Genomic DNA, 22,826 nt, shown 5'->3' with positions numbered 1-22,826 from the left:
CGTGCACCGCTCATGGTAAAAATGCGGAAGTGGGCCAGTGGTAGATAAAACTTACACACTATAAATGATGATTATATATGCACATTTTTTCTTATTGATACTGATATTTCTTTATGTGAACTCTCAAAATTTTAAATTGGTATAATTAAATCTTTATATTGTATCTTATGTTTTGTTGTGTTACTTACTGAGTTGTCGAACTCACTCCTTACTCTTACAATTCTTTTCAGATGGCACTTCATATCATTGTCCTCATAGCGGGTGTACCCATAGGGGTCGCTACCAATGATGATCCACAGTTCTGGCCCATTGATGCTGATCAATGGGTTTATGTTTGTTTTGATAGCCCGTGATCATAGTATTTAGTCAGGGATTTTTTTTTATTTTTTGTTTTTTGTTTATGTATAGTTAATGACACTGCAAGTTCGGACTATTTTGGAGATAGTAGAAGTTTCTCCCCAAGTAATAGTTCAAAGACCGGACTGACTTTTTGTATATGAACAATGTTTTATTTTGTGATCCCTGACTATTTGTATTAACTGAAATGTTACTAAGACTTGATATATATGAAATTATGAGTATTAATCTACATTTTGTGATTATTGCTTCTTTTTTTTTCTTTAAATGAATTTGTGGATGATTTTATTTTTCTCAAGTTCACGTATCCCCTTATATCCCAAAACGGGGGCGTGACAGCTAGCATGCCTAAACTGCCCCATAGCTCGTGACCCTGTGAAGATGAGATTCAAGTTGGCATAGTTTGGGAGTCCACCCTTCTTGAATCTAAAATATATGCGTGCCCCATACCACTGCAAAACATGGTAAATGAGGTTGTCAAATAATGGTAAGTATATTTACAAAATTGATAAGTAATTTTCAGATTTTGGTTTCTCAAATAATGGTAAATATATATACAAAATTGATACATTTTCAAATTTCAATATCTCAAATAATGGTAATTATATATACGAAATTGAGAGATTTACCGATTTCAGTTGTTCCCATTGGCGTTCATCTAATGAGACCGTATTCTTCACATCGTCCCAACCCCCCCGGTGATTATGCGGCTGTCGAGGAGTTCGCTGAAGTCCTTCCAATCAAACTTAAATTTATCTATCTTCTTGTTAACTTTTTGTTCGGTGTAATGGAACCCTTCCATTTGAATAGCGTTGTTTAAATGCTCAATGATGGTAGCGTAATGCTTTTCTAACAGCGACCAAACCCCCTTTTTTGTTAGTTCCATGAGACAGTACACCAAAGCCAACTTTGAGTCGGAGGTCCATACTGCTTTGGGGGGTTTAGAATTTATTTGAGAAGAGGAAGGGTTGGTGATGAGTGTTTTCTTGGGGACTTTCATGGGGTTTTGAAAAATGACATCTATTTAAGAAAGGGTTTAGAACAAATGTAGAACAATTTTCTAAAATATGTTATAGTATGAATCTAGCAAACTGCGGTACAGTGGAAAAATCTGACAACAACCATATAAAGATTGAACAAGCTTCATACCTTGCAACTCGTTGGTCGTGCGCGTAGGAAGTACCGTCCGTGCTGCAGTGAACAATCACAATAATATGTTACAATATTGAATAAGGGTTTAACTTTTTTCAATATTGTGAGGGTGTCACAATATGTTACAATATGTTGCAGTTGTCATTCTCTTTTTCAGTTGTCATTCTCTGTTTGGACTGAAACTATAAATGCCTAAAGACATCCAATTTTTTCATTTCAACACATCTCTAACAAATGATGTTAATAATGAACAATTCGACTAGTACATCATAACAAGGTAGTTTACACAACATTTACTAAGATGCTATTAACATTTGACATAGAAAATACATTATGTAAAGGTTGGAAGATTAGCAATCCCATTGAAAGTGCATTTCTCTTTTGACTAAGCATATTATCCAAAATTCTACAACATCATCATTGATCACCTCTACTGAACACATTTCTACCCATATCAACAATGGAATGTGACGTGGATTTCTATGTCGAATCTCTAACTTCCGTGTGCATTTTGAAGTCCCAAACCACTCAATTTACCTCTACTTCCTAATAGTAAATTATCAAAGCCAATATGTTGACCAACATTCACATGATTACATGACTATAATTCTTGTGATTAATCCCTTGTTTGTAACATAGGTGTTAGCGTATTTATAATAAATTGCAATGTATAACTGCTGGTGATAGATCAGAATAGAGGAAGTTCCACTCAAAGGGTCTTGTTGAATTTCATTATTACATTATAAACAACATAAATGGTTTGTTTTTCAACAAACATTTTAACCACATAGACATGACACTAAACATGGCATTTGCTACATTGTAATAGTAGAGTTTGTGCATGATGTACTAAAACCGAGTCCAAACCAAGCATATAAACCCAAGATGTACAAGAATTGTTTATCATATATCCCCTCAAATATACAGCCACCAAAGCTAATACTAAATTACCACCTCAATTCGGTTCACTGGAAAATGCAAATGGAAAGGATAAAAAATAAAATTTATAACCTAATGAACACACCAAAAGAGGGATATCCTATGGGTACATTTGCAAGAAACGAAATTATGAAAATTTACATGTGACCGTGATCTGGTAGTTGGACCCCTTGTTGTCTGCGTCGTGGAGTGCCGGATACGAAATGCACCACCGGAGGCAAAGCTCTTTGGGTCGTTGATGAGCTATTTGAGAGGAAAATCCATTCAAAGAGTTATGCACCATCGTCCGTTGGTGATTTGTGGAAGAGGATTGGTTCATTTATAGGCAGGCGAAGTGGGTGGTTGATATGGGAATCCAAAAAGGGCTAAGCAATTGAGGAGTAAAGCACTCTGTTTGGGTAGTTGATGGACCGATGGACATTGATAGATGCTCTTAAGAGCCACGTGATGCAGCAGACGATTCAGCAAAAGAACCAGCGGAGATGGAGGATTCGATTTTTGAAACATCTAGGTTGCAGGTCGTTTAGGGGTAAAGACATAATTTTTATATTCGATTTTTGAAAAAGCAGCGTTGAGGTTTAAATAAGGCAGGGGTAAAATGGGGAAAAAAAATTGGCAAACCTTGTGAAAGATGCTCACCAACTTTGCCAAAATTGGTCTGAAAAAGCCTGTCTTTCGTATAGGCTGGGTGGGGGGAAGGTTTGCAAACGGGGCCTCTGTCTTTTCTTTTCTTGGTTTTATGGTTTCTTGGAATCCTTATAATCTAATTGTAGACATGTATTAATATCAAATTTACACATCAGGAATTCCGGTGGATTCTTACTAAATATGTATTTCAAAAAAAAAAAAAAAAACCTTTTACCTGAATATCTGAGTGTCAGATACTTAATGTTATGAATGCATTCATGCATTTGGTGGATGATCATTTAGTTCCATCTCTTGGAATTTTACACATTCATGTCATCTTTTAGAATTTCATAACATTCATGTAATACATTAATGTAACCTTTCAATTCATGTATTACCTTTTCATATTCCTTAACCTCTCATTATGATTCCATGTCTATAAAAGGGAGTGTTGAAGTGTATGTAGTGACACACAATAATAGAGAAGAATCATACATAGTTCTTGAAGAACTAGTTTCACATATTGCAATTTCTTTTCTTGTTATTTTCTTTGATTTTACAACATGTTATCAGCACGAAGCTCTAGCTAGTTGTTGACCTTCAACATCAAAAGCTATCTTTGGGATATTCTCAATTCATTGTAAGTCTCTTTAAGATTTAATAATCTTATTATCTATTTTGTTAATTAACATTCTCTTATTGTTTTAAGAATCATATTATAACATATAAATCTTATGATCCATGTGAGATTAATGTGAACTAAAACGTTATCATTCTAATACTATGAATATGATGATTTATAGTTAAAATTTTATTTTATTTTATTTTTGTTTGTTTGTTTGCGTATAATATCACTTAATTTTAAATAATGTTTATTTATTTAATTCTTGATATAGTTTTGTCATAGATAATGTCAAATCTTACAAAACTTGAGTTTGTCACTCTCGATGTTTCTGGCAACAATTACTTATCTTGGATCCTTGATGCTGGGATCCATCTTGAAGCTATGAATCTTGAAAATACTGTTAAGGAAGATAATCAAGCATCCCAGTAGGATCGCGCTAAAGCAATGATTTTTCTTCGCCATCATTTGCATGAAGAATTAAAAACTGAGTACCTTACGGTAAAGGATCCCTTGACCTTGTGGAATAATTTAAGGGAGAGATACGAGTACCAGAAGACAGTTATCCTCCCTAAAGCTCGTTATGATTGGATGCACTTGAGGTTGCAAGATTTTAAGAGTGTCAGTGAATATAACTCTGCACTCTTTAAAATCAGCTCACAATTAAAATTGTGTGGAGAAAAAGTAACTGATGTGGATATGTTAGAAAAAACATATACCACATTTCATGCCTCGAATGTGCTCCTACAGCAGCAATATCAAGAGCGTAAACACAAGATATTCTGAACTAATATCTTGTCTTCTAGTTGCTGAGCAAAACAACGAGCTATTGATGAAAAATCATCAATCTCGTCCAACGGGTTCTACACCATTTCCTGAAGCAAATGGAACATAATTTCATGGTAATAAAGGAAACCGTGGTCATGGACGTGGACGTGGTAGAAAAAATTATAGAGATCAAGGAGAACATACTTCATAATTCTTACAAAAGAAATGCCCCTTACCACCAGAAGTGGAACTACACTGAGGCGAAACAAAATGAAAACAAAGGTTTGCAGAATAAACCTACAAAGAACTATGAAGATAATGTTACAGGTGTGGTATGAAAGGACATTGGTCGCGTACCTGTTGTACGCCTAAACATCTAATAGACCTATATCAAGCATCCATAAAAGAAAAAGAAAAGTGGATTAAAATGAATTTTGTTAATCACAGTAATCCTGTAGTAATATATATATGTTTTCATTATGTTGTCAATTTTAATTGTATTTTGTTATTTTATTTTAATTAATGAAATTTAATATTTATTTTATTTATATATGGAGGTATGGGTCATACTGATAGAATGATTAATTCCAAAATGATTGGTGAAGATTTGTGTCTAGCAGACAGTTGTACAACGCACACGATTCTTAGAGATAAAAAATAATTTCAATACTTAATATTAAACAAAGCTAGTGTCAATACAATATCAGATTTATCAAACCTAATTAAAGGCTCTGGAAGAGCGAATATCATATTGCCAAAAGGAACAAAATTTTGTATTGACGATGCTTTGTATTCTTCTAAATCTAGAAGAAATTTAATCAATTTTAAGGATATTCGTCTAAATGGTTATCATGTTGAAACCACTAATGAAGGTAGTGACGAATATCTTTATATTACTTCAATAATTTCAGGTCAGAAGCTCATATTGGAAAAACTGTGTGCTTTCTCTTCCGGGTTGTATTATACAACAATAAGAACAATTGAATCACATGTTGTGATGCACCAGAAGTGCTCTAATCCAAAGATGTTTATGCTTTGGCATGATCGTCTTGGACATCCAAGAACAATTATGATGCGTTGAATAATTGAGAACTCTCATAGGCATCCATTAAAGAACTAGAAGATTCTTTTATCAAGTGATTATCCTTGTGCTGCATGTTCTTAAGGTAAACTTGTAATAAAGTCATTCCCTTTTAAGGTAATTGTTGAATCTCCATCATTTTTACAAAGAATTCAAGGGGATATATGTGGGCTGATTCATCCTCCATGTGGGTCATATAGATATTTTATGGTTTTAATAGATGCATCAATTAGATGGTCACATGTTTGCCTGCTTTCTACTCATAATGTTGCATTTGCTAGACTTATTTCCCAAATAATTAGACTACGGGCGCAATTTCCTAATTATCCAATTCAATCTATTCGGATGGATAATGCGGGTGAATTTACATCTCAAGCATTTTATGACTATTGCATGTCAATCGGTATTAATGTTGAGCATCATGTTGCTCATACACATACTCAAAATGGTTTAGTTGAATCATTTATTAAACGACTTTAGTTAATTGCTCGACCTTTGCTTATGAAATTAAAACTACATGTTTCTGCTTGGGGACATGCAATATTATATGCTGCATCATTAATTCGGACCAGACCAACATCTTACAAAAAATATTCCCCTTTACAACTGGCATTTGGTCAACCACCAAATATTTTTCATTTTCCCATTTTTGGTTGTACTGTATATGTTCCAATTGCTCCACCTCAGCGCACTAAGATGGGACCTCAATGTAGACTTGGGATTTATATTGGTTTTGATTCTCCATCTATTATTAGATACCTTGAGCCTTTAACTGGTGATATGTTTAAAGCACGTTTTGAAGATTGTTATTTTGATGAAAATATATTCCCATTACTAGGGAAAGAAAAGTCGTTGCTAGAAGCACGACAAGAAATCATTTGGAAAAATTCGACGTTATCTCATTTTGATCCTCGTACAAATCAATATGACCTAGAAGTTCAAATGATCATTCATTTGCAAAGTATTGCAAACCAATTGCCAGATGCATTTACTGATAATAAGAAAATAATTAAGTCTCACATTCCAGCTGCTAATACTCCAACAAAAATAGAAGTCCCTGCAGGACAATCAATTAATATAGCAGCAAATAAGCCTAAGGCACGCTTGAAGCGTGGGAGACCTATTGGTGTAAAGGATAAGATTCCCTGGAAGAGAAAAGCACAAGGAAATGAAATCGGCGCTCCTGAAGAGGCATTACCCACAAAACAGACAACTAAAATTGATCCATCCAAACTTTTTGTACCTCCTGAATAGGATCAGGTACCTGAAAATAATGAAATCTCAATAAATTATATAAGTACAGGAGAAATATTGGATAGAAATAAAATTGTTGTCGACAACATATTTTCATTTAAAGTTGCATTTGACATTACCAGAAGTAATGATGATATTGAACCACAATCCGTCGAAGAATGTCGACGTAGAAATGATTGGCCAATGTGAAAGGAAGCAATTCAGGCAGAATTGAACTCACTAGCAAAACGTGAAGTATTTGGACCTGTAGTCCAAACACCTAAAGGTGTGTCGCCTGTTGGATACAAGTGGGTATTTGTACGAATACGTAATGAGAAAAATGAAATTGTGAGATACAAAGCAAGACTTGTTGCATAAAGTTTCTTGCAGAAACCAGGTATTGATTATGAAGAAACATATTCCCATGTAGTGGATGCAATTATATTTAGATTTTTGATTAGCTTGGTAGTTACAGAAAGTTTTGATATGCGTTTAATGAAAATGGTTACAGCATATTTATATGGATCACTTGATAATGATATATACATGAAAATCCCTGAAGGATACAAAATGCCTGAAGCATATAATTCCAAATCCCGAAGTATATATTCTATCAAGCTACAAAGATCTTTATACGGGTTAAAGCAATCCGGACGCATGTGGTACAATCGTCTTAGTGAATATCTATTGAAAGAAGGATTTGAGAATAATCTAATTTGTCCATGCGTTTTCATTAAAAAATCAGAATCTGTATTTGCTATTATTGCAGTTTATGTAGATGATTTAAATCTTGTCGGGACTCCAAAAGAGCTCACAAAAACTGCCACTTATCTAAAAAATGAGTTTGAGATGAAAGATCTTGGAAAAACAAAATTTTGTCTTGGCTTACAGATTGAACATTTTCAAAATGGAATTCTTGTTCATCAATCAACATACACAGAAAAAGTCTTGAAGCATTTTAACATGGAGAAAGCTCATCCTTTGAGCACTCCAATGGTTGGTCGTTCACTTGATGTGAAAAAAGACCCTTTTCGCCCTCGAGAAGATGACGAAGAAATTCTTGGTCCAGAAGTACCATATCTTAGTGCAATTGGCGCACTCATGTATCTTGCAAATTGCACACGACTTGATATAGCATTTTCAGTTAATTTACTAGCAAGATACAGTTCTGCACCAACTCAAAGGCATTGGAATGGGGTCAAACATGTTCTACGTTATCTTCGTGGCACAACTGACATGGAATTATTTTATCCAAAATGTTCAAATTCACAATTAGTTGGATATGCAGATGCGGGTTTTCTTTCTGATCCGCATAAAGGTAGATCTCAAACAGGATATCTATTTACATGTGGAAATACTGCTATTTCATGGAGATCTGTCAAACAAATACTTGTTGCTACATCTTCAAATCACTCAGAGATTATTGCAATTCATGAAGCAAGTCGGGAATGTATATGGCTAAGATTAATAATTCAACACATTCGAGAAAATTGTGGTTTATCAACAATCAAAGATAGTCCAACAATATTATACGAAGATAATGCTACTTGTATCACACAGATCAGAGGAGGATACATTAAGGGTGATAGAACAAAACACATTTCACCGAAATTCTTTTATGCACATGAGCTCCAGAAGAGCGGTGATATTGATGTGAAGGAGATACGATCAAGTGACAATTTGGCAGATTTATTTACCAAAACATTACCAACTGTAACATTTAAGAAGTTAGTGAATAATATTGGAATGCACCGACTCAAGGATCTTTCATCATAAACAATTGAAGCTCTTCATCCTAATGAAGGGGAGTAAAATGATTATGCTGATTGTACTCTTTTTCCTACACTAAGGTTTTTCCCACTGGGTTTTCATTTGCAAGGTTTTAATGAGGTAGTCCTAAAGCATACGATGGCACACAAGAATAATGTACTATTTTTCTTTCGCTACAAGTTTTTTGCCACTGGGTTTTCTTTGGCAAGGTTTTTAATAAGGCATATTCTTAGCGTATGGTCATCCAAGGGGGAGTGTTATGAATGCATTCATGCATTTGGTGGATGACCATTTAGTTTTATCTCTTAGAATTCTACAAATTCATGTCATCTTTTAGAATTTCATAACATTCATGTAATACATTGGTGTAGCATTTCAATTAATGTATTACCTTTTCATATTCTTTAACCTCTCATTATGATTTCATGTCTATAAAATGGAGTGTTGAGGTGTATATAGTAATACACAATAATATAAAAGAATCATACATAGTTCCCGAATAATTAATTTCACATATTTCAATCTTTTTTCTGGTTATTTTTTTTTAATTTTACAACACTTAAGATAATTTCATGTCAAATAGTTATCTTCCTTGTAATAAAAGCATATTCCTATATCTCGGCTTCCGTACTATTCTTAAAAGTTAGAACTGTAGGAGTTTAGAAAGTTAGCTTACAGTAATGCTGTACGGTATATAACCAAAAAAAAAAAAAAAATTGGAAAAAAAAAAAACAAAAAAAGAGTTGGAGAATTACATCGGAACTGGCCGTGACCTTTTTGTCATTCACAGCTCCCTTAATCACCGTCGATTCAATAGAAGCCCACCATCTCTGGTCCCACAGTGGATCCCGAATCTGAGCTTCCCACCTACTATTCAAAGTTTCGGAAAATTCTTTTCTCGCATCAAATTCCCCTCCAATGCCAACGTAAGCAGAGAAGAATAGGGCTTTTTGTTCCCATAAGTTGCATAAATTTATTCGCGTCTTCCATTGGAATTCTTGTTTGCACAAGAAGAAGCTTTGGAATTGGAATCCGGGCCTTCTCTTCCAAATCTGCAAAATCTCAAACCGAGAGCCCTAACAGTGAGCTCTCAGAATAGTGGTAATGCTCGTAATCTCGCTCAACTTTTGCATTCGTGATTTGAGTTTTCTAGGAGGAGATGCAGTGTGTTATGGAAGGAATTGATTTTTACGGTCGGTTACAAATGTAAGAAATTCTTTGTGATGCTTTTTTGTGTTCCTCTCAAGGTTTATGAATTGTGTAAGAAAGAATGGGACTGTCATCTGCTACCACTGCCACTGAAGCCATCAAATTTTGCATATTTGATTTGAGAAGGGGACAACAAGAAGGGCAGGAGCTGGACAAGATTTTGTTTTTCTTTCCTGCTCATTTGCCCTTTTCAACACAGCTTTCGGTGATAGGGCTGAGTGAAGGACTTATAACGTTTACAAGGTTTGACTTACTACTCCCTTTGTTTCACAAAGCTCAACCAAGTGGGTTGCTTCAATTGCTAGAATTTTCCATTCTTGCTGGTAATTTAAAGTCAACACATTTCTTTTTTACACAGAATTTTCTCTCCAGAGGCTGCTTGTGAGGTAATAGAGGCAGAGAGGCACTCTCATGTTTTTTATGAGGCAGAACCCGATATCTGGATGGTTATGGTAAACTACCTCTTTTGTCTTCTACTTTTTATTCTTTTTTCTACTTTCTTTGGTTGTTTATGTGAAAAATAAAATAAAAATATTATCATATCTACTTTATGGCTTGAGAAATTATTTAATATCATCATAGATTGATGGTAATATGCATCTTAACTTACCAATAAAAAGAAAATGTATAGATGGTGATATGCTATATGTTCAATTGCAGATCTGTTATGGTCTTTCCCTGCCTCCTTGTATTTAAATTTTCTGCATCCCAAATTGTAGGCTTGTCCTTTTTATTAGGGAAATCGATTTTAAATTACATCCATTTAATTCCCTTTTAGTTGCTTATTATTTGCACTCAAATCTAAGGCTTTGAACCATATATCTAGTATAATATGCTGTCTTACGGCATAGTATAAATTGTTTGATATTTATGGAAAATAGAGCTTGAGTTACCTTAAGGTGCTTATACTGTTATTTTTCCCTAGGAAATGTTCCGTTGTTAGCATGTATGTGGCATCTTTCCTCTGTATCATGAAAGATTTGTCTCTTATCCTTGTGCCTTTGAGGGAATGAATCACATTCGGTGGTAGAATGACTTCTCTCTCTCTCTCTCTCTCTCTCTCTCGTTTATACATGTATACCATATTCTGTTATCCTTTCTGAAATTTCCTTAATCAGAAATTTTCTAACAAAGAAAAATATAAGTTTATAAGTTCTGTGTATTTTCTAGAAAGTACTTCTAAGTTATGCTCTGTTTTACTGAAGGTAGTGGAGAAAAATGAGTCAGAAGCTATATGGCGGATTGATGCATTGCAAAAGGTTCTTAAAGAAGTTCACTCTCTTTTTCTAATGTTTTATGGATCCATAAGAGCATTGCTTGAGAAAGAACCTGCTGGAGGATTAATTCGATCTCATTTATACCCTTTCATCATGGATTATCTAAGAGGTAATCATCATGCAATCATACGCCTACTAAATTAACCTAAATCTAAATTTCTTTTGTCTACGGTTCAAAATATTTCATTGTAAGTCACTAATTGTCAGCATGTCAAAAGCGGTCCCGATTGGATAATTGCTGCTGGGGTAATGCTGAAGTTGCTGTATCAAATGCTCTCCATTGGATTTCTACTACCCACGTAATGCTGAAGTTGCCATATCTCATACCTTGTAACTTTTCTCTTTGAGGCAGATTTTCTTTTTGGCAAGAAACTCCTGTTACCATCATTCCGTGACTGTTTAAAGGAGCGTGGAACTGTGCAGATGCTGACTGTAAGTCGGGAGGCTGCAATTGAAGTTCAGGTTTGTGTTTAAAACTATGTTCATTAGAGATATGCAAGTGAAATTCCTATGCTTCTTCATGATTAAGCTAGAATTTTTTTGTTTAAAGCTTCAGGAGTTTTACTTTGCCTAGACTAATTCTCTCTCTCTCTCTCTCTCTCTCTCTCTTCATGAAATTTTGTTTTCTGTTATGATGCATTTTTTTTCATGAATTTTTGTTTTCTGGTATGTTGAATTCTTTTTAAGTGATATTTTTATGTGTGGTTGAATGGTTTCCATCTGTTTACAAATGAGAGTCCGTCTGGATGAAGGGCCATACAATTTGCAGTTGTTGGTTTTATGATCTGTTCTATATATTAACTGAAAAATACTGGTGTGGCGTCAATTTTTCCTTATGAATAGTGAGAAGCATTGAATTTGGTTCAGTATTTAATCTATTGGAATAATTCTCTTCATTATTGTTGCACTCATCATCATTATTTTCAGCACCACCATCAAAACTCCCAGTAGTTTGACCGATTTATACTACCTTCGATGATCTGTATTATTTAAGCGTATATGCTTAAATCTGTTCCCATTGTATCTCATCTACCAGATACTAATTGTTCAAGTTAAGCAAAGTGACACCAGATTCTTTGTTTCTACTTGGATCAAGTCATAACCAATTTGGTTGGTTATTGAAATTATCTCTTGAGATTTGAAGTAACGAATCATTGAATTAAAATGCCTTCCAAGAATCGTAGTGCTACTTAATGTTTAAACCTCATTCTCTTGCTTAAATATATATTTGTATCCATGAAGACTAGCATTTTCTTAGAACACATTATAGGAGTGTACTGGACTACCTTGTATTTCTGAGATTGAGCTTTCATTCACCTGGAAGAATAAAGTAAAGTTAGCATCTTTGGATTAAGGGGAAAAGAGAATTATTTGTGGCTGATCTCGTGTATGATTGTTCAATTATTTTTAGATATTAATTGAAGATTTGTTTAAAATTATCAAAAAAAGATTTGTTTAAACTTTAGGGCCGTTACACCAAATAGTCAATTATTATGATGTTGTTTGTCTTTATGCAGCTTTACTGATTTAAGATTAATCTGGTATAAACTACCAACCAAATTCTTCTGAAAGGAGGGATTTAAAACACTTACTATGTTTCATTTTTCTTTTACTTCATTGAGATTGACACAAAAGATGATGATGATGAAATGAAAATTTTTGCTTATTAATTGATTTTTCATTCAAATGTCATATTGACCTATTTCTAATGATTTCATCATATTTTGCAGTCACTTGTCAAGGTGCTAGAATCTTGTGCTGGGAACACACCATGCTACTCGCTGATTTTATTTCAGGACCTGCTAGTGTCCACTACACTTTCTCCTGTATGGATATTCAAGTCCCATTTGATGTTGATGCTTTTCATATTGATGTTATATAATACCATTGATTTCAATCAATAGAGCTGACAAGATGCTCAATAACTGAACAACATTCCAGTTGAGAGGATTCTTATAGGGATCATTTGTGAAAGAATTTGGTTTCCTGCTCTAACCTTCATTATTAATTTTTTTATTTTTTTTTATTTTTTTTCCAGGTTGACACCATAAATTTATTTACATATGCTGTTCTAAGGTTGACACCTCGTGCTCTATCCTCTGGAGTAAGTTCCTGGTCCTATTTGCGCAAAGGAAGTACAGCATCTCATGTTGCCCCTGGCTCAATGTTGTCCCACTCAGCTTCTGTTTCAGAACAAGTTTATGGTTTACAAGATACCTCCCCTTGTGGAGATAGCAGCTATTATGTTGCAAGACCCTTACAGCAAGACAGGTGGTCCAAAGGCAAAGACGGTTTTCTTGTCACTGACATATGGGGTGCAGAGGCTGGTAGTTCAACTTCTGGCACCCCAACTGTTTGGCTTCAGCAGACAGAGGAGAGAATGTATCTCTGTGCCTATCAGTATAGGAGTCTTACCTTAATCCTTCTTGTTCCTGTTGTCTCCATTCTTAATGGGGAGCACGGTGTTTCATTGTTGAAGCAGCATGTTCTTGAAAATGTTAGTCCCCTAACCGTTTTTATGAAATATAATTTTGTCTCTGCTGAGCTCATTCCCCTTTTTATTCTTGTTTTAAACAGTCTCATGATTTAATTATGACCCTAACTTTTTGGGGTCATTATCCTTTGACTGATATACTGATACTTTTCTTAATCATGCTACATTGTTGTTAAAATGTTTTTTATTTGTTTAGTTAGAACCTTGCGTCTTTAGAGCTGTCAACCTCTTCATTAGCACTTTGTTTCACTAGGTATTTATTTGTTTACATAGGAAGGTCCAGCAGACAAACAATTACACCCACCCTTTTTCCCGACCTATTAGGGTTATTCTAGGTTGATTGAATATAAAGACTCCTAGTAGAAATAAGCAACCATTGGAAGTATAAGCAACAGAAAAGCATTCAGCTCTTAATAAATTTCTTATTATTTGTCAAAGACGTAAAAAACTTAAAAACAACATCCAACATTATAAATCCAATCATCTCATCAGTTTTACCTGCTTATTTGACATCTTGAATACAAAGAGGAAAATGTTGTTTAGCATTCACAAAGTAGGTTTAAAGAAAGAATGATACTGAATTACTCAGAATTGTAATTTATGTGCACTGTGTGGAGAATTGAATTTATCTAGAATGAGCTTGACTGTTAACTCTTGACAGTGAATTGAAATGTTTTCACTTGCTGAGGAAGTTCTGATAATAGTGTTCTCCAATAATTTGATTGTAAATTTAGGTCATGGGGTTTATTTCACTACAATCTTCATAATTTTGGGTTTCATATGTAAGCATCATTTTGAGGGAATGGCTAAGTCATATACATAAACACAGTTGAGTGAATAACTGAACACGAGACAGAAAAGAACAAGAGTGAGTGAAAAAATTGGAAATGCGAAAGTGAATAGGGAGTTATGGCTCTTGAGCCCTCAACCATTCTTTGAATAAAGAATGATATAGAACCAAAATACCAATAGTGGGTAGAAATATTACTCCCTCTGTCCAAAAATTATTGTCCTAATATATATTTCTTTTCCTTCCTTTCTTTTTTGCTTGTCCCAAAATGAGTGTACATTTCAAAAGTCAAAGTATCAAGTTTTTTATCTATCAAGTTGTTAGCGGTGTCGAGGTTAAAGATTAATCTATCTAAATTAGAGATTATTCTGGTTGGTGAAGTGGTTGATGTAGATAGTTTAGCTAATATATTTGGGTGTAGCGTAGCTAGGCTACTAATGAAGTATTTGGGTATTCCATTAGGAGCATCTTATAAATCTACTTCTATTGCTCATCTTATAAAAAAAATAGCTGCTTCTATATGAAGTGGCATTGTAGAAAAAATGGAAATGCGTTTGGTTGGTTGAAAGAGTTGTATTTGTCCTAGGGAGGTAGGTTGACTTTGATTAAAAACACTTTGTCCAATCTGCTAACATACAATTTGTCTCTATTCCCCATTCCGATTGTTGTGGCTAAAAGGCTAGAAAATTTCAGTAAGATATTGTATGGGGAGGTATAAATGATGAGGTTAAGTTTCAATTAGTAAATTGGTCAAAGATTTGTTCCCCAAAGCAAATGGGTGGTTTGGGGGTAAGAAATTTGATTTAGTTTAACCAAGCTCTTCTGGGTAAATGGTTATGGCATCTTGCTACAGAGAGGGAGGCTTTGTAGAGATCGGTGGTGAAAGCAAAATTTGGTAGTATGAGTGGAGGTTGGTGTTCTAAGGAGGTAATGGGACCTTTTGGAGTTGGAGTGGAAACATATTAGGAGGGTACTAAGATATGGTTCTAGCATGATTTATGATGTGGGGAACAACCATTGAAGGAGTCATTTATGGAGTTGTTTAGTATTGCTTGATGTAAGGAGGCATGGGTGGTGGATCATTTGCAGTTTTTTAATGGAAATTATCAGTGGAATTTATCTTTTATCAAACCTGTGCATGATTGGGAGGTAGAATTGGTGATTGAGTTTTTAATGTGTTGTACTCTCTTAGAATGAGACAAGGTGGGGCGGATAGTATTTAGTGGATACCATCCAAGAGGCAGAAGTTTGAAGTACAATCGTTTTATCAAAGGTTATCCATTCTGACTAGTTCACCATTTCCATGGAAGACTATTTGGAGAGTCAATGTTCCATCGAGAGCGAGTTTCTTTGTACAGATAGTGGCTCTTAGGAAGATTCTGATTTTGGATAACTTGAGAAAGAGAAAAAGTCATGGTTGTGAATTGGTGTAGCATGTGTAAAAAGAGTGGGGAATTCATAGATCATCTTCTTCTCCATTGTGAAGTGGCAAGAGAACTATGGACTTCGATTTTTAGCCTTTTCGGAGTAGAATGGGTCATGCCTAGAAGTGGCAATAGAATCGATCTGTTTTGGACGTTTGGAGGATGTCCCTTTTATGCTTAATGTAGTGTATATGGAGAGAGTAGAATGCAAGATGTTTTGACAATCACAAAATTTCGGTGGTAAAACTAAAGAATATGTTGGTCAAATCGCTTTATACATGGATAGGGGCATGGCATATAATATCTCACAATTTTCTAATTTTTCTGATTTTGTAGTTTTTTGTTCTTTTTCTCATTAAAGTGGTTTTCTCTCATAGACTTTCTGTGTACTAGGGTTGCTCCTTGCCTCCAAATAATACTTTTCTCTTAGAACGTCATTGTAGAAGGCCAATCATGGAAAGACAAGACTGAAAATAAGGTTGCATTGCATACGATACTTTTTTTTTTTTTTTTTTCCTATTCTGATTTGTGCCCTTCCCAAGGAGTGACAAGTAATACCAAGGTCAATACATGCAGTGAGTATAAAAGAAAAGCATGTTTCTCAGCTAATCCTTCATCTGGATTAAGTGACCTTTCACTTCAGTTTGTTATTAGACGTTCATTTCCAGAGCTGCTACTGGATGTTGATCGTATTGTTTGATTAAAAGATATTGATAATTGCCTGCTTTATACTCATATATTTGCAGCTTTCTGGCTTTAGCACTGTACATGAAAAAGATGGGAAGAGAGGGGGGGGGGGGTGGTGTTGTACCGGGTGGGTTCATATACAGTGTTGGCCCCGTTTCCCTTAAGCTCTAAGATTTTTTGAAAATCAGTTAACCAATATATTGCACCCAGAGACTAGAAGCATGTCTATCTATTGGTTGAATCTTATGTTCTTTCTTGCTGAATCTGTCAGGCTTCACTTAAGATGTTGAAAGTTGAAGAGAAACTTTCAAAAGGATGGGGTGGTGAGAATGCTTATCATGTCAGTGGGTATCGATATTTACTGGTAGATGGTGACAGAAATGTATCCAGAGCTTCTCCACCAGGAAAGGTTACAACCCTGACAAAGGTAAAGCATCCCAGCATAGTTTAGCATGGTGAGAGCAAGCATGTTTGGTCCTTTTCTTTGGCATAAAACTTACACTGATGATTATTTGTTTGGGGTGTGAGTTGGTGTGTGTGTTTTCCTTTTCATAGTTGTATTTCATTTCTTATTCTTTTAGGGTGGGAAGTGCAACAAATTTACCTGATATTTTTCCCTTTTATCCTTATCTGATTAGAATTAGTCTCACTGGGTGATAGTTTAGGTTAAGATGAAATTGTTCTAATGTGTCCTATTCTTTCCTTGAGGAAGCCTATAAATTGAATTTTGTTAATGAATGATTTTTGAAGAACAACCTCATTACTAAGTGGTTAATTATGAACACATTGTAAATGGTAAATTATGATGATGTTGAGCTGAGATATGCAGTTGTATTTCACCTATTGGTTTGTGAGACCACTTGGTTTTATCTTTTTGAGAATGTTGATGACCTAACACTTTCTCACTTCTATTTCTTATAATTTCATTTTGCATTTTCGAAGTTCTGTGTTTATGAGTAAAGGATTATGTGACTACGGGTAGAAATATCTTGAGGCTTAGCATTTTATGGCTCATGAGTGAATCGCAGCCATCAAACTGTAAGGTGAATGTCCAATAAGCTTTTTTCTTGTTAACTGGATAACTTAAAATATACCACAATTCTAAATGCCATTTAAATCTGAGTGGCAACTGCATAATTATTTGAATGTTATTATATGATTTTGCAAAAATGGTCTCCTTTAGTAACTGGAGATAACTGGAGCAGAGATTAAGCAAAAATATTTATCAGGGGAACATAGCTCTTACTTGAACTTGGTAACAAGTTGAGGCTTTAAGTAATTCATGTGTTTGACGTGCCTTACTCCGTAAATTATTAATCTGCTCTGGACTATTTATGGCTTCTGCAACTCCTTAGCATGAGTTGGTTCATTATTGACCCTGGTGAAACAAGCTAGATGCCCAAAACATAAATCAAAAGGCATGCAATCAGTGGTTGGCTATAGCTGGCAATCCTACCTGTTATGCCACCCAAATAAAGTTTCTGAAGGGTTAAGAGTGCTGTCTTTTCACTATCTTGTTTTTGGTTCTACATACTTACTTTTGCCAGATTCCTCATCATAATACCGTATCATTTACTGTAGCGTGAGGACAAGGAGTGTCTGCTACTTTGTTGTCTTCCTTTCTAGTTATAGTCAAGGAATTTGGCGGATACACAATTGATGGGGCTTCAGGGTAAAGATGTTTCCTGGGCTAAAATTTGCCTCTTCAAACTTTGCTTCCACATGAATCATTGATATTTATATAAAAAAAAATAATGGTTGGTTTTTGTCTTATTATATCTTTTTGGATCAAAAGGTGATGGCAGCCTACAGAAATCTTTGTGAGATCTTTTCTTCTCTTTGGTATGCGGGTGTCTCCTAAGGATGTTCATGATCTTTTACTTGGTTACAGATTTGATCCAAGCAGAGACTCTTATTTGCTTTGGAACTTTGAATTTTTTCTTTTCTTTTATTTTCTTTGTCATCGTCATCATTTTCATAAACATTGTCAGCAAAGTATAATGAAGATGGTGGTGGTGATGTTAATGACAGTAATGATGGTTATGATGATGTGTAAATGCTAGATATATGTGAGTTAGCATGAGGACTGGTGTTGTTTTTATATTCAGGCCTTCAGTGTCAAGCTGAAGGGCCTTATCACTGTTGTCTAGGACTGATTTTACTGGTGGACCTGCTTATTATTGTTGTTATTCTGGGTATGTGATCGCAAGATGTTGGTCAGTGAGCATGAAAAGTGATACTAGGTTATTGCCAAATGTTAGTGATTTTAGCAAGAAAATGGACTCTGAATTGAGGCCTCCAGTGCCTTGCTGGCAGGGCTCATTGCTACTGCCTGGGGCCTAAATTTTGTGGTCACTGATCTGAAACAGGGTGGCTCGTTGGCCAGAATAGACTTTTGATTTAGTTCCAATCTGTAATTGCATCTAAAATTGTTTGTCGACAATTTTTTCTTGGTCAAACTCTAGGTCTTGCATATTAGTCAGACATTTAGCTCTGCATGTGTGATCGAATGTTAGTGCTGGAGCCTGGAAATTGATGACCTAATTTCAGATAGTGGATGCTGACTTGTCTATTTAAATGTCCTGTTGCCGGTCATCTGATTTATTGTGATATGATTTTAAACCTTCATCAAGCACTTTAGTTCAAGTGTTGTATTGTTTCAGGAATCTTTGCTTGCCTTGAGTAAGGTTAGAGAAAAGGTTGATTTGGAAAAACACCAAAAGGAATGGGATAATGGAGGTTTAGAGAAAGATATGGAAGTAAGCATTAGAGCAAAAAATAATGCTTGGGTTATTGCTCGGATTACAAAAGGGAAGGAGCTTTATATGGTTCTAGAGAAAGCCGACGAAACACTTCTTTATGCCTCAGATGCTGTTGAGAAGTTCAGTAACAGGTAGCCCATTTTTATCATATGCTTCCCTTCGTATCAATTATTTTTAAGGTAACTAGAAACAAAAATAAAGCAGCATGAATATCATGCGCTGGTTTAAATTCAAGAAATCTTTCAACCTGTTTTGATTGACCTAAATTATCTCATGAGAATCAAATTATTAGGTTGAATAGTTTTTTTTTCCCTGCAAAAGGAGAAAGATCTTTTCTTTGCGGAAATTCCTGAGTGAGAATTTCTATAATTGTTATGAGTCGGTTGAGACATTTCTTGAGTTAAGTAGTCCTCTCTGATTAATTTGAGACTGGTTGCTAGATTCCTTATCAATTGAAACAACACTTGATCTTGATTATCAAAATATGCCTGTTGGTATTCATCAATCCAGGTGTCTTTAATCAACAGAAATCATAATCATCTGTTTGATTTTGAATTATGCAGGTATTGCAATGGAGCTTTTTCTTTGGATTAGGGAAGATTTCTTGGTTTCTTATACTCGCATTCATGCAATAAAAGCTAGCAGTGCATGAACACGGTCAGCATTCGCTTATACCTCCCTCTTTCTTCCCCGACACTTTTATAGGCATCCTTCCACAGCATAATTTTGTAACAAGGAAATATTTTAGAAAAGGAAGAAAAAAGGCATTCGATTGCGTGTATTCTATTTTTCGTTTTAAAAATGTAAATCTGTTTGTACTCGACACTTATACGAGCCGCTACGGTATGGATTAACTGGTCACTTTATGCAGTAGTTTTGGCGAGTTAGGTTGGTTCTCTTGGTGCCATAATGATGTTTTGGACCAAATACGAGCAATGAGGAAGTTGTTTTAAGGAATTGGAGACCGGTATCTTCTATTAACTAGCCCACTGGTCTAATATGCTTCTGATGGGAAAGAGAAAAAGACAAGAAAACCAGGTTTATTTTCCATTGTATGACCTCCGTTGGAATTTAAAGAGGATAAAGAAAAGGTTATTTTGGATAAGTTCGTTTAAGCTTGGCTTAGGTGCTCTAAAGAAAAACTAGGAGGAGATTTTTTGTAGTTTTTTTTAACGTTCAAATTTAATTCCAACTTTTGAATCCAACGGAAAATAGAACTTGATTAAATGGATGAGGGTTACGTCTCCATCGCAGTTCTTTTTGCCAACAAAATCAGTAGGCTTTGATGGCAGTGCCCGCTACATGTCACGTCCTATGTTATGAACGGTCAGAAAACATTGTAATTAAGCTACATCTCCGTCATCTTTTGTAACCCTTTCCCGTTCTCAATTTAAAAATAAAAAATAATAAAAGAAAAAGCGAAAAATTCGATTTATTCCTTAAGTTATTTATTTATTTTTATTTGAATTTAGTCATTAGTTTTTTAATTTAAAAAATATGGTCAAGCAGGTTTTACCTAGATTTGAATTTAGTCATTGGTTTTTATCACTTTTTTTTTGGACAAAATGAATGGTTTGTTATTAGGCTTGGCAATTTGGGTTTATAGGTCGGATTCGTGCCAACCTGACCAAGCCAATTACATAATCGGGTATAACACGAACCCGACTCGATTATTAATCGGGTTCAAGAATTCAACCAGAACATGACTCGTATATCAACCGAGTTACCTGAACACGACCCGGGTAACCTGTTGACAGGGGATCGTGATCCCGCCCTGGTGCTGATGCCTAGACTCCTCCTCAGCCTCCCTTAGAAGCTCACCAAACAGGGGATGGTTAAAGTACATCACGGGCACCAAAACTCTGTGAAAGCCACCGTCTTGTTGCTCCACGTACATGGCCAGATGCCGCCACCTTCTTCGCCCTATCCAACGGCTCGTAGTCCACGAGTACATAACCCCCGACCCGGGTTTTCTACAGCACAGAGTTCTCAACTTCTCGCTTCGTTTGTCAACCGCCGACCCCAGGTGATGAGTTTCGAGATGGGCTTGGGCTTTCTCTACAGCGGGTTTATCTGGCGGTATCCGGGTCGGGCCCGTACTTTGCAAAGGAATCATTTGGAGGCCCAGACCAGCCATTTTTCGAGCTTGATGCCTCTGATCTTTCTCATGTCTGTGTTTTGTTGTGAGAAACGAAATGGGGTTTTCACCGAAAGGAGAAGGGCTTCGTGAGGGTGCAGTGGTGTTCAGAAAAAGGGCCACGGGTCGGCGATGGACATGGTGAGGTGGAAGATGGCAAGGCAGACTTCAGAGAGTGATGTGGGTATGTTTGACATGGCAAAAATCGCTATTCCAGAGAGAGTATTTCACCCGAAAAGACAGCGAGTGAAAGTGAAAAGGCCCGGCTAGGTTTCCACTGTTTCCTGAATTTATTTTTTTATTTTTTTTATTATGTATCTAACCGTGTTGTAATCGTGTTTGGCGGGTCACCCGCGGGTTGACCCACCAGACACGATTATAAACGGGTCATAATTGGGTTGACCCATTTATGACCCGAACCCAATTACCCCAAACTCAAATCCTGTATTTTTGTGTCGGGTTCGCAGGTCGTGTCAAAAATTGTCAACCCTATTTGTTATATGTCATGTGTGTCTCAATTGACATACTAGTGTTCATATCAACACCTAATATCAATGTCATATCATTTTTTGTCATCGTAATCTTTTAGATTTATAGCGTTAGAGGAAAAATCATTAACTTTAACTCTGAGATAGACTTTGACGTGTCAAATGAGACACACGTGATAAATAGAAAATAGTTAACTTTGATCGTAAAGTAATAGAGGGATCAATTTCAAACTTAAGTAAAACTTAAGGACTTTATTCTTAAAATTGAAAACGTAAGGACTAAATTCAAATAAGATGAAAACTTAGGGGTTAAATATGATTTTTCCCCCAAAAAAAAATAAAAAATAAATATGATCCTCCGCCATGGTTTGTCTGAAACTACCAAAAACCTTCATCGGCTCCTTATTTCTCCACTTCTCCAACCACCAATGCTACATTCTATTAAAGACTCAAGAGGTTGCCTGCCAAAAGCTCCAAGTCCTTGGCAATGGTGCCCGGTGCATGCAATTTGAAGTTTATGCGTAGTGAGCCAAAAACACTAGTGGTATTGATAGGTACCCGATATTGGGTAGTGACGTGAGATGGGGTTTGATAGCTCATTTCAGGTAGGAGAGACCACGATGATAGATAATGAATCCAATTAGGGCTGAATACAAACCACAATGGCAAATGTTAATACAATATTCAATAATCTAAACCTTACTCCCATTCTCTTGTCTTAACTTAAGAAATATAACTACCCACATAATAAACAAACAACTACCTATACAAGGACTCTACTGCTGTAGTGACAGCAACCCAACTACCCGCGTTGCTTCAATTCTTGTAGTGGCAGCAACTTGCCTCAATTGCTGTAGTAGTGGCAGCAACCCAGCCCATGATCTTCACGTGTGTCCCTCTCATGCGTCGGCTTTGTATCAACTTCCACAGCCAAGTAACTTGGGTTAACTTGGTGTGGACGTGAAGTCCTATGTGGGACTCCATCAGGTATACGTAGTCAAATACTTCA

The 22,826-nt window shown here is 35.6% G+C and overlaps 2 protein-coding genes across 3 annotated transcripts; one reads left to right on the top strand and one right to left on the bottom strand.

The window, feature by feature from the left end:
* Positions 1-9,451: 9,451 nt before the first annotated feature.
* On the top strand, positions 9,452-20,053 carry LOC133877577 (vacuolar fusion protein CCZ1 homolog B-like). 2 transcript variants are annotated; one of them, XM_062315941.1, is made up of 11 exons: positions 9,452-9,650; positions 9,797-10,001; positions 10,117-10,210; positions 10,964-11,144; positions 11,243-11,281; positions 11,388-11,497; positions 12,766-12,861; positions 13,074-13,532; positions 16,702-16,857; positions 19,094-19,323; positions 19,756-20,053. In XM_062315941.1, the coding sequence occupies exons 2-11, from the start codon at positions 9,820-9,822 to the stop codon at positions 19,784-19,786; spliced, it is 1,578 nt and encodes a 525-aa protein (XP_062171925.1). In that variant the 5' UTR covers positions 9,452-9,650; positions 9,797-9,819; the 3' UTR covers positions 19,787-20,053. The 2 variants fall into 2 exon arrangements, with proteins under 2 accessions (XP_062171925.1, XP_062171934.1); XM_062315950.1 differs by lacking the exon at positions 11,243-11,281.
* An 862-nt stretch (positions 20,054-20,915) lies between these two features.
* On the bottom strand, positions 20,916-21,329 carry LOC133857472 (uncharacterized). Its single transcript, XM_062292773.1, has one exon. It carries the CDS (start codon positions 21,327-21,329, stop codon positions 20,916-20,918), a length of 414 nt encoding a protein of 137 aa, XP_062148757.1.
* Between the last annotated feature and the right edge of the window lie 1,497 nt (positions 21,330-22,826).

Source organism: Alnus glutinosa, chromosome 1 (genome assembly GCF_958979055.1).
Source record: "Alnus glutinosa chromosome 1, dhAlnGlut1.1, whole genome shotgun sequence".
NCBI classification, from domain to species: domain Eukaryota; kingdom Viridiplantae; phylum Streptophyta; class Magnoliopsida; order Fagales; family Betulaceae; genus Alnus; species Alnus glutinosa.
This window is presented reverse-complemented; position numbering and strand designations above follow the sequence as displayed.